The sequence below is a fragment of the Enhydra lutris genome, unplaced genomic scaffold (genome assembly GCF_002288905.1).
Source record: "Enhydra lutris kenyoni isolate GAN:26980312 unplaced genomic scaffold, ASM228890v2 scaffoldscaffold13, whole genome shotgun sequence".
Classification (NCBI taxonomy): domain Eukaryota; kingdom Metazoa; phylum Chordata; class Mammalia; order Carnivora; family Mustelidae; genus Enhydra; species Enhydra lutris.
This window is the reverse complement of record NW_019154097.1, coordinates 30,718,470-30,731,344: the sequence shown is the minus strand read 5'-3', so window position 1 is coordinate 30,731,344 and position 12,875 is coordinate 30,718,470. Positions and strand designations below refer to the sequence as shown.

Here is a 12,875-nt window from a genome sequence, read left to right as displayed (position 1 = left end):
TTCCTCATTCTTAAATATTGCTGTGTACATCATGTTTCTAGGGAGGTGAGCACGTGAAACAATATGAAGAGGAGAAAATAGCCTTTTAAGGAAATTGGCCCACAGAAAGGATGGCCTTCTTGGACAATCCAACTATCATTCTAGCTCATATTCGACAGTCACATGTGACCAGTGATGACACAGGAATGTGTGAGATGGTTCTCATTGATCATGATGTTGACCTAGAGAAGATTCATCCTCCTTCAATGCCTGGAGACAGTGGGTCAGAAATTCAGGGAAGCAATGGTGAGACTCAGGGCTATGTATATGCCCAGTCAGTTGATATTACCTCAAGTTGGGACTTTGGTATTAGAAGACGCTCAAATACAGGTAAACATTGCCTTTTAGTCATGTCTTCTGAACTTTAAATCAGTCAATAATCTTGCAGAACAATGCATAATGTTGGAATAGGTTTAGTGGGGAAAGTTTCTGTGTATTAACAGGAACATGATTAAACAACATCTCCCTCTCTCTGAATGGAGAGTGCCTCTGGAATGATGCTACTAGAAGGAAGTAGAAGACGAACAGATGAAAAAGGTGACTCCCGAGAAGCATGTTGGATGTTCTGTTTCTAAAACGTCCTCATGTAGAAAGGGAAGTAGACTTATTTTGAGTATCTTCACAGAGCAACATTAGTCCCAGTGGGTAGACTACCTGGTGGCAGTTTTCAGGTTGACAAAATAAAGAACCTTTAATTCAGAGAGCTGACCAGCCAAGGAGTGCTGCTGCTGGAGCCTTTTCTTGGCCCTGGAGGGATTGGGGGGAGCTGGGCGGGGGATTGGAGGTAAACACCTGAATATTTGTTAGGACTGCTGTTAATAGGAATTCCTACACTGGGTGTGAGACTAGAAAAGATGCCCCTGTTTTTAGTATATTATCTTTATTAAGTTGCTCTCTACCCTTTGATCTTTGTGCTTGAAAATGCTAAACTTTGGTACGTACATATTCAGTCATTAGCTTTTAAAAGCTTATCATTACCTATTTTCTAGCTTATGTGTTTTGGAAACCTTTCAAGGCGAATGTGATGAACCAAGGCCTTTACTTAGATAAATTATTTAGAATATGTAATGTAGTTCTAATATGACAGGGTGTGCTAGGAGGTGATTTTTATTACATAATCAGAAAATAAAATCTCTGCTAATCAGTAGCAGTAACCTGCTAACTTCCAGGAAAAGTAATGACAGGAGATGTGGTAGAACATTGAAAATATTTGCATGTTTATATTTGTGGTCCAAATGTAAAATGCACATAAAGGAGTACTGCAGGATACAATATACAATGCAAGGCATGTTAAGGTTTTGGTTCAGAATTCAGCATTCTGTGACATCTCCAAAGAATAATTTGCTCTCATGATGATAATAATTAATAGCATTTCCCAGTATCTCAAGGAACTTTTATCAAAATAGGGTTTGAGTGAAGGTTTGAATATAATTTAGAACCATTGATTCTCAGTTCTCTAGTTGAAACTGACTTCCTTGCAAGTTATTGAGATGATATCTTATATGACAGGTTGAATGGATTCCAGTAGGAGAATGCTGCTAAATTGAGAGTTTTATGATTATATTACTTTGGCTGTTCCCTTCACATTTATTAATTGCAGTTGAATGTATTTTCCTTCAATGGCGTTTGGTTCGAATGTGACATTGTCAGAATGCTTTTGCTGGCACAGTTTACATTTATGGCAAGATTAGTTTCAGTGTTTCCCTACCACAATGCTAAGGTGAGAGTATATGATTTTCTACATTGCAAGAGGTTGAAAGAGAAATTTACTTATTTATTTTTTGTTACCATTGTGCCAGGAAAGGAAGTTGAAGATTAGCCAGAGGAAACTAATCTCAAGAAATGGTATCAGTTATGACTTTCTTTTCCATTGTGGTTTCCATATGCAGTAGTTGTTAATATATGCTAACCAGTATTTCTTTAAAAGATCAGTTCACTGATTTTTGGAGGTTGATCAGCCAGTGGTAATATAATCTCACAAATGCATGATTTTAGGTGATGCTTTTGTTATTGTTGTTGGAATTTCTTAAGATAGCACTTAGATGCTAATAATTACAATTGTGGTGTGTCCTAGTGACCAAAGAATTTACTTTTTAATCCTTTCAGCAAAATCTTAAAATTTTGTATAAGAAAAATTATTCTTTTTAAGATTTGACTAATGTTACAAAGATACAAATCATTTATTTTACTACCTATAAACTGTTTCAGCCCACTGAAGAAAAGCTATGCTAATTTATATAGCTTTGACATTTTATAATTTTCATGATTTTTAGATAAAGGATTTTATATTTAAAACTTTAATAGTCTAGTCTGAGTTCATTTATCTTTAATTTTTGAAACGGGTAGAGTAATTCATAACAGTAATTTTATTCCTGTAATGTAATATTCACTTCAGTTCATTTGTGCATTAAAATTCCTTTAAGACCGTTATTAATGATTTATATAATGAAATGTCATATTAATCACAGAAGTTTTCACATTTTATTATTCTCTTCCATGTTAATACTATCTTTATGATCTCTATTAATGTTTTATATCCTCTAATTTCAATTATAAATCAAGAATATTTTCGTGTTTTTGTTGGTATTTGCTTTTCAGGGGTGCCACCTTTAAAATTTTATGACTTTTTCCCTACATATGCAATATAAAACATCTTTATTCATATAAAGGTAGTTAATTATGTCTTTGTTTATAGTAAACTTTCATTGACAAACTTATAGTTATAATATTTCTTTTCAAGCTCAAAGATTAGAACGACTCCGAAAAGAGAGACAAAACCAGATCAAATGCAAAAATATTCAGTGGAAAGAAAGAAATTCTAAGCAATCAGGTAAATGGCAATAATTTTAATTGTTAATTTGAGATTTATATATTTAGTTTATATTATTAAGTAAGAGCTTTTATTTTTTAATTCATCTTTTTAAATCCTCTGAGCAGATACCTCTTGTGTTTTGAGCTTTGAATGCTTTCACTTGGGTGCCTTGGACCTTTGACGCCATGTGTTCTTTAGGTCTTGTGTTTTTGGTCACTCTTCATTCTGGGTCATAGGAATTGGTGTGTGCAAGGCACATTTTGTACAAACTCTCATGCCAGTACCTGGTTCTTAGCGCCAGGGAATACCTGTGGTTTGGGTGGGCCTCTGGGTTATAGATTCCTCCTGGCAGTTCCAGCCTAGACTTTCCCTTGCCTCATTAGTGGCCACAATAATAATCAGCATATGCGCTGATTCTTTTCCTTTAGTTTAACAAGCATTATGGTGCTGGTATTATCAGCATTTGTGGTTTATGTTCATATGGTATACGTATTAAAAAGCTGGCCATATTACATATTTTCAAATCTTCAATCTCAACAAGAAGAGAAAATTAAAAACAAAACAAAACAAAATGCTATTGAAGTTTTTCCTAATGTTTATATCATGTGTCCTAGATTTTCTCTTTTTTTCTCCTTTTAAAGAAATGTCTGCACTTTGTCTTCTATGTCTTCCAGCACCTACTACCACGCTGGCACGTAATAGATGTCCAATTAATTTTCGTTGACTGACTCCTTTGCTACATACTACTTATAAAACTAACAATATTAATGACTGTTACATTAACATCAGCACCTACCTAGTGCTGTTCTAAGCACTTTATGCACATTACCTCCAATGTAGTGATCTTACAAGGTATAGCTATTGCTTTTGTTAACAGATGAGACAGAAACTCAGCTTTAACTTGCTGAAGTGATAAGCCCAGAAAGTGGTAGTGCAGTAGAGCCATATTGTGTATCTAGCTCTATCTGTGGCTAAAGGCCAATCTCTTTCTGAGAAAGAAACTATATAAAGTGGTTATTGCTTTTTTCCTGCTGTGGTTGTAAACCACAATGGGTGTGCTCAATGGGTGTGATTTTCTTAATGAAATGACAACTGTATAGAACCAGAAATCTGATTCACTTCTTTCTTACGTCTCATTTCCGCAACTTCCTATAGTTCTCCTTGAATATCTATTTAGTTTTGCTCTTGATACTTTAAAAATCTCTCTAGGCTGGCCTTTTCTGTTGATCCAGTTAATACTTCTCTCTTGTATTTATCACAACTGAAAACCTTTATATTGTTTATCTTGTCCTCTTCCTTCAAATTTTTCACGTATCTAATGCCTTTTCTATTCATCTTTTCCTAATGAATATAGAGCCAGTTTATCTAAACTCATCTCTCCAGTTACCCTTTGTTTTGCCTTCTTCACTTCCTTATCTTAAGACAATTACAAATAAATAGGATGAGTAGAGCACCTCAGATCTAACTGCATTAATCCCCTTTACCACCATGGCAAGTTCTTCAACTTAAATTTTGATACATCTCCCACTTACTCCTTAAAGTCTAATCCACTTTAACTTCTGTTCAGTGTTTCACAGAATGTGCTAGAGAAATAAATGGCCTCCTTTTTGCTTTCATTTGGAGCCATACTGTTCATTATTTGTGTATACTTCTCTCTCCCTCAGTTTCCATCCCTCTTATTTCCGTCTCTCACAGATTTCAGTAATTGACCCTGTGATCTTACTGCTGGAAAAGCTCCTTCTTAATATACTTGTCCACCCTTCGAGATGTTGACCTTGAACCAGCCCAGTGAACCTCATCAATGCACAGAGGAATGGTTTTGAATTCTTTGTTCAGCTGGGTTCCATCATTACCACAGGTTGGCACTCTTGGTGTCCTGAAATGTGTTAGAAAAGTGGAGTCAGCAGCAGTCCAGTAAACACTGTTTTCATGTCACTCTGTTTTCATGCAAGTCTCAAGCACATACTCTGTTTTTGCAAGAAATGCTACAGCCAGATCCTTTCGATCTTCATTGGGAATTTTGGTTAGATAATCGTTTATTCATTCTCTCATTCTTTTTCTGCTCTTTATATTTCGTTAAAAATTTTTAAATCTGGGATGCCTGGGGGGCTGAGTTGGTTAAGCATCTGCCTTCGGTTTAGATCATGATCCCAGCGTCCTGGGATCGAGTCCCACATTGGGCTCCTTGCTCAGCAGGGAGCCTACTACTCCCTCTGCCTCTGCCTGCCACTCTGTCTGCCTGTGCTCACTCTCTCTGACAAATAAATAAATAAAATCTTTAAAAAATTTTTTAAAAAAATCTGTTCTTATTTTTTATTTTATTCCCTACTAGAAAAATCATTATTATGAATGTGATGACCTCCCCTGCAATGTTCTTCTGCATCCCGTCCATCCTTAAGATATAGCAGAAATGCAGTCTTTTCATAGAAAGTTGGAAGGGATCCGAGAAGCTGTCTGGTCCATACCCTGAAGTTCTCTATGAACTTACTGAGATCACATGATAAAGGGAATATCTTAGAGTAAGATCCTTGTAGTATTTCTGTAGCCACAGCTGGATGGGTAAATGTGAAGGTGGTCGTTGGAAGACAGCTTTGTCAGAAACAATGTCAAATCAAGCCCTGGCATATATATATACTCACGTGTGTGTGTGTGTGTGTGTGTGTCTATACACATACACACATAAATATGTATATAAAATCTTAAAATATATATATTTTTAGGTGTATGTATAATATATATGTATATATATTTTAAGATTTTATTTATTTTTTAAGTAATCTCTACATCCAATGTGGGACTTGAACTCATGACCCCAAGATCAAGAGTTGCATGCTCTTCTGACTGAGCCAGCCCAGTGACCCAAGCCTCGGTATTTTTAATTTTATTGTTTTGAAATTGTGTTGGTATATTCTTTGCAAAATTTATTATTACTCTTATTCATTGAGTCATTTAACAAGTGTTTCTTCCATACCTTCTGTGTGCATAGTAATTCTGTGCTAGGTGCTTGGGGATTACGTGATTCCTGCCCTCAAGAAATCTGGTCTAGTGAGAAGAAAAAGCTATTTACACAAGAAGTTAAATAGTAACTCAAGAACAGTGTAGTGTGTATATCAGTTATTTATGATATTCCTGAAGTTTTCTTTGTGTATCCTCTAGTATTGGTTTCTTAAACCAGCAGTTCCTAGAAACAGTGACTGTAAAAATCAGAAATGCATCCAAAAGCGTATGTTATAATGGTTTCCATGTAAATTTCTAGCCCTACCTGTGGAATTCCTAATTCAAAAGATAAAGATCAGGGTCCATAAGTCTATATTTTTCAGAAGCTCCCTGGGTGTTTCTTATGAGTAACCAGCGCTGGGGATCACGGGCATATTAAGTATGCCAGCCCATAAGTTTGCTTCCTCTTCATGCAAATCCAGCAACTTAGCTGTTAATACTTCTGTATTATATGTGAGGAAACTGTAACCCAGAGGCTAAGTAACTTTTTTAAGTTACTTACAAGTAGTAAGTGGCAAAGCCAGAATTCTTCTTCTGGCCAGTCATACCCCAGACACTGTAGTCTTTCTACTCACCTCCATTCTGCCATACTGTTGGCAGAAGGGAGCTGCTCCTGGACTCTCGGTATTGAGGAGGCTTTGTGTTCCCTTACTCCTTTCCTCCTCTGTGTCAGCGGTGGCTAGGGTTTAGGAAGGTTGCCAAGGCCTCTATATTAAAAGAAAATTTCAGGGTCGCCTGGGTGGCTCAGTGGGTTAGGCCGCTTCCTTCGGCTCAGGTCATGATCTCAGGGTCCTGGGATCGAGTCCTGCGTCGGGCTCTCTGCTCGGCGGGGAGCCTGCTTCCCTCTCTCTCTCTCTCTCTCTCTGCCTGCCTCTCTGTCTACTTGTGATCTCTCTCTGTCAAATAAATAAATAAAATCTTTAAAAAAAAAAAAAAAAAGAAAATTTCATTACAGGAAATCTGAAAGAAAATATAAAAATGAAAACAAGCAACCAATATTCTCACATTCAGAGGAACTGGTGTTGTTAACATTTTGATACATTTTTTTCTAGATTCTATTTACATAGGTATATATATTTTAAATATTCTAAACATACCTCTTATGATCTTTTTTGTATGTACAAATAGTACATAAATGCAACGTTTTGTCTTGTCTCCGTATTGTCCCTGCACTTTTACATTTCTTATTAAGGTTATTTCCAGATGTTTTGTATTTTGTGCTATCCTTACAATTAACGTCTTCTTCCCCAAAACTTTTGTTACTGCTCTTGTGAAGAAATCTGTTGTCTTTATCTATTTGTTTTGTATCCAGCCACTCACTGAATCCTTACTAGTTCTAATATACATTCCATATTCCTGAATGCTACTGTATGTGCTTTCTCATAAGCCTGATGATAATTAAATTTCTAGACCATTGTTTTTTCAGTTCTCTGTGTGTTGGGGACTCCCAACTGATTGTATTGTTCAGAACCCTTCAGCTGCCAATGACATAGAGCAAGTGAAGTTGAAGAGCAGCTTGAAGTTGAGCAACTCAGGAGGTACAGCTGTGCCTTATGAATGGCTTGGAACCAGGAGGAAGGGCTCTCATTACCAGCCCCCATCTCATTTCTGCTTTTTTGTGCTCATTTGCTCTCTCCTTCCTCCCTCTTTTCTGCCTCCCTATCCTGGCAGCTCGCTCGGCTTTCTTTCTTTCTTTCTTTCTTTCTTTCTTTCTTTCTTTCTTTCTTTCTTTTTTTCTTTTTAATTAACATAAAATGTATTATTTGCCCCAGGGGTATAGGTCTGTGAATCATCAGGCTTAACACATTTCGCAGCACTCACCATAGCACACATCCTCCCCAATGTCCATAACCCAGCAAGCCTATCCTTATTCGCCATCCCCCAGCAACCCTCAATTTTTTTCCTGAGATTAAGAATCTCTTATAGTTTGTCTCCCTCTCAATCCCATCTTACTTCATTTTTTCCCTCCCTAGCACCCAAGACCCCCCACCCTGCCTCTCAAATTCTTCATATCAGAGAGATCATATGATAATTGTTTTTCTCTGATTGACTTACTTCAGTCCACATAATACCCTCTAGTTCATCCACTTCATTGCAAATGGCAAGATTTGGGGTTTTTTGATGGCTGCATAGTATTCCAGTGTGTATATATACCACATATTCTTTATCCATTTATCTGTTGATGGACATCTAGGCTCTTTCCATAGTTTGGCTATTGTGGACATTGCTGCTATAAACATTCGGGTGCACGTGCCACTTCGGATCACTACATTTGTATCTTTAAGGTAAATACCCAGTAGTGCCATTGCTGGGTCATAGGGTAGCTCTATTTTCAACTTTTTGAGGAACCTCCATGCTGTTTTCTGGAGTGGCTGCACCAGCTTGCATTCCCACCAATGCAAGTAGGAGGGTTCCCCTTTCTTCGCATCCTCGCCAACATCTGTCATTTCCTGACTTGTTAATTTTAGCTGTTTACTGGTGTGAGGTAGTGTCTCACTGTGGTTTTGATTTGTATTTCCCTGATGCCAAGTGATGTTGAGCACTTTTTCATGTGTCTCTTGGCCATCTGGATGTCTTCTTCTGGTAGCTATTTTTTCTACTTCTCTTCCATAGTTAATCATTTAACAAGTTTTTAGTTAGCTCCCCAAATACACAAGGACAGCTAGGCCTTTGTAGGCCTTGCAGATACAGCAAAGAACCAGACAAAGTCCCTGCCTTCATGGATCTTGTGGGGGAGATAGACAGTAAACAACCTAGTATTGTCAGAAAGGGATAAGTGGCAAAGCAAAAAACATATTCAGGTAAAGAGGATGAGGAATGCTAGGTAGGGAATTTTGCTATTTTATATATGGTGATCAAGGAAGACCTCATTGGGAGGGTGTTGCTTGAGCAGAGTTCTGAAGGAATAAGTCAGGCAGATACTGGAAAATGGGTGTCCTAAGATGAAGGAGAGTGAGTGCGAAGGTTCTGTGATGCATGTGTGCCTGATGTATCCAAAGAATAGCAAGGAGGGATGCCCATTGACTAGAGTAGAAAAGGGGAAGAGTGGGCCCAAAGAGGTGGTGAGAGAGCTGATCATGGAGATTCTTGTAAGGAACTTAAGTTTTACTCTGGGTGAAGTGATTTCATCTGAGTAGGGATGTGATTGATAAGCTTCTTACTCCCTCCACTCCTGGTTTAAATTTAAACAACTTTTTATTATGGAAAATTTTAAACATATACAAAAATAGAGAGTGGTGAAATGAACCGCTGTATACACATCACCCAGATTTAGCAGTTATCAACTTAGGGCCAGTCTTGTGTCTTTTCTTGATTTACCTCCTCTCCCCTTCCAGATTTTTTTTTTAAAGATTTTATTTATTTATTTAGAGTGCCCTCAAGCCAGAGGGAAGGGCACAGGAAGAAGGAGACCCTCTCAAGCCAACTGCTCACTGAGCTCAGAGTCTGACTTGGGGCTCTATTCCATGATTCCAAGATCATGACCTGAGCTGAAATCAAGAGTCTGATGCTTAACCAACTGAGCCACTCAGGCGCCCGTCCGACCCCCTACCAGATGAATTTTAAGCAAATCCCAGCTATAGTATAATTTCATACCTAAATACTTCTGTATTTTTTAACGCATAAGAAAACTTAGCAGGTATTCTTTGATATTAACATTTCCCTGATTGTCTCAAATATTTCTTTTTTCTTTTGCCAGCTGTTCGTTCAGGTATAGATCTAAGGTCCACACATTTGGTTGACATGTTCCATTTCCTTTTTAATCTATATAGTCTCATTTACTTTTTTTCCTTGTAATTTATTTAAGGAACTGTGTCATTTGTCCTATTGAATTTCCTACATTCTAGATTTTGCTTATTGTATCTCTGCGGTCTCATTTAATATGTTCCTCTGCTCTCTTTATTTCCTGTAAACAGGGAATTGGATCTAAAACTTGGCTAAGATTGAAGTTTGATTTTTTGATAAGAATATTTTGTATATGCTGATCTATAATTCATATTGCATCATATTGGGAAATATGGAATAACTCTTGTCTTTTTTGTGCTGTTCAGATTGTTGGTAGAATTAGGTGTTCTTCACCCATTTTTAAGTTTCTCTCGTCAGCCTTTCTTCTAATGGTTTTAGTGGTCATTGATGAGCTTTACCTAGCTAAATTATTTCATTAGGAGTTGCAAAATAGTGATTCTAATTTTATTGGTCTTGATATAAAGACCAGCTTTTCCTAATGTATTACTTGGTTATTCTCAGATGTAGTCACTGCAAGAAAGACAGGATAAATGCTTAATTCTTACCTATTTCCTTCTCCAGATCTTGCCAGAATTAGTCATTTGTTTCGAAAATCTTAGTTCTTTTTTAGTGGTAAACGGCATTGAAAGACCAAAACTTGAACTCTAGAGGTACTCACTGGATTGGTTTCTTCCTTATAGGCCTTTCAGGGGATAGAGCTCAGAAAAAGATAAGAGGAAATACATTTTGAGTTAATGCTGATAACTCCTATTTGAATTTAGGATTATGGAGTGTTTACTTTGGTTTTATGTTTATGAATCTTTTCTCTTATGCTGAAAATCCTGGTTCCAGAATAAAAATATCACCATCATTACTAACACTATGATTACTAAAAACAGTTTGAGATTTTTTTTTTTTTTTTGCCCTTTTGATATGTTCCATTAGGGATGTACAAATTGCTGTGTGATAAAGTTCCTTAAAATAATTTCTCTCTTTGTAGTTAAAATGCCAACTCAATATTACACTTAGGTTTGTTCATTTCATTTTGCTTTTATTTTTAGAGATTGTACTTCTAATTTTTCTTTAATAGCTGTATAAAACATTTATATGGCTCCAAAGTTGAATACATAAAACAGGATAAAATCAGAGAACTCTAGTTTCAATTTTTTTTTTTTTTTTTTTTTTGAGAGAGAGAGAGAGAGAGGAAGGAGCATTGGGGGGCAGAGGGAGGGAGAGAATTTTAAGCAGACTCCATGCCCAGCGCAGAGCCTGGCAGGGGCTCCATCTTAGAGTCCTGAGATCATGACCTGAGCCTAAGTCAAGAGTTGGATGCTTAATTGACTGGGCCACCCAGGTGCCCCTAGATAGTCAATTTGAAAAAGGTTTTGGTTTTTCGGTCCACTTAAATCTCTATATAAGTATATTTATATTCATATACTGTTCTTTTTAGGTTACAGGTAGCATATTGTAGGGATGCCCAGGTGGCTCAGTCAGTTGAGCTTCTGCCTTCACCTCAGGTCATGATCTCTGGGTCCTGGGATGGAGCCCTGTGTGAGGCTCCCTGCTTAGCGAGGAGTCTGCTTTTCCCTCTCCCTCTGCTCCTACCCCCTGCTTGTGCATGCCTGTACGCTCTCGCTCTCTCCCAAATAAATAAATAAAATCTTTTTTAAAAAAGTGTACTGTATACACTATTTTATGCAAAACTTTTTTCACTTAGCAACACATTCTGGGAATATATAGAGATAGGCTTCATTCCATTTTATAGCTTCGGAATTCAAATGAAATTATTTGTAGTATGCCATGATATGGATGTGCCAGAGTTTAGCCAACCTGTCTCCTGTTGAAGGACATTTGATTGTTTTCAGGCTTTTGTTGTTGCAAATGGCACTTCAGTGAATAGCCTAATGGATGTGTGTTGTGTTATATTTTATTTTCCCCAGTGTATCTAAGAATCCTGGAAGTGGTATTGTTGGGTCAGACAGTAAATATATGATTTCCCTTGATATTGCCAAATTCCCTTTCATAGGTGTTTTTCTGTTTTGCATTCTTCTAATAATGTACAGAATGTTATTTCCCCATATCCATAAAGTTTTAGATTTTTGCCAATCTCATAGATGTGGAATGGTATCTCAGCATAGTTTCAATTTACATATCCCTTGTTATAAATGTGGTTGAGCATTTTCCATTTGTTAAGAGCCATTTGAATATCTTTTTCTGTGAACATTTCATATTCCTTTTTCCATAGAGTTGTTCAGTGTCTACTTTTAGAATCTTTATATAGCAGGAATATTAACCTGTCTTCTTTCCTACTTTATCATGTTTCTTTTTACTTGGCTAATTTTTTCCACACACAAAAATATTTTTATTTATATTTATTTATTTATTTATTTGACAGAGAGAGAAATTATAAGTAGGCAGAGAGGCAGACAGAGAGAGGGGGGAAGCAGGCTCTCTGCTGAGCAGAGAGCCCAATGCGGGGCTCGATCTCAGGACGCTGAGACCATGACCTGAGCTGAAGGCAGAGGCTTAACCCACTGAGCCATACAGGCGCCCCAAAAGTATTTTTATTTTATGTGGTCAAATTGATCAATTTTTTTTCTTATTGTGATGTTTATAGCCTAACATTTTAAAAGACTCTTGTTGGCTGGTGTGTTGGAAAGAGACTGGTGGGAGCAGACCTGGGTGAGGCAAGGGCAGAAACAAGATCAGTTTGAATGTGGTGGTAATAATCCAGCATTGGTAACTGTGGAAGTGGTTCTGATTATATTCTGAAATTTTTGTTAATGGATAGGATGTTGGATGTGTGAGAAAGAGAAGAGTGAAGGTGACTCCCAAGTTTTTGGCCTAGCATGATTCAGTTGCCATTAACTAAGGAGGAGAGGCCTGTGGGAGGGGCAGGTTTGGGGGAAGATTGGTTATGGACATGTAAACTTTGAGATACCTATTGGACATCCAGGTGGAGGTATCAAATAGAAAGTTGAATATGTGAGCCTCTAATTTCAGGGAGTGTTTAGGTCCATGAATAATCCTTTGGGAGCTATCAGCATGTGGAGGATATTTATTTAGGTTTTCCGTTTTTATTTATTTTTTTATTGAGGTATGCTTTCTAGATTCTGAAATGTACAGATATTAAGTATGTAGTTCAATGACTTGTGACAAACATATACACCTGTGTAATCCCAGTCAAGTATAGAGCATTTGTGTACCCCAGAAAGTTCCCTTGTGCCTCTTTCTAGTTAGGCTGCTGCCCAGAGGCAGCTGTTGTTCTAATTTATATTACCACGACTTAGTTTCTCCTCAAGTT

At 37.2% G+C, this 12,875-nt stretch overlaps 1 protein-coding gene across 11 annotated transcripts in view; it reads left to right on the top strand.

Moving 5' to 3' along the window:
- LOC111145709 (mitogen-activated protein kinase associated protein 1) overlaps nucleotides 1-12,875 on the top strand; it is a 250,961-nt gene that overhangs the window by 28,293 nt on the left and 209,793 nt on the right. For 9 of the 11 annotated variants that reach the window (XM_022500841.1, XM_022500849.1, XM_022500848.1 and 6 more), the window contains 2 exons: nucleotides 42-369; nucleotides 2,780-2,869. In XM_022500841.1, coding sequence (XP_022356549.1) covers nucleotides 111-369; nucleotides 2,780-2,869 — 349 coding nt within the window. In that variant the 5' untranslated portion in view covers nucleotides 42-110. The remainder of the gene's footprint in view (nucleotides 1-41; nucleotides 370-2,779; nucleotides 2,870-12,875) is intronic. The other 2 variants (XM_022500847.1, XM_022500852.1) reach the window with 2 other exon arrangements.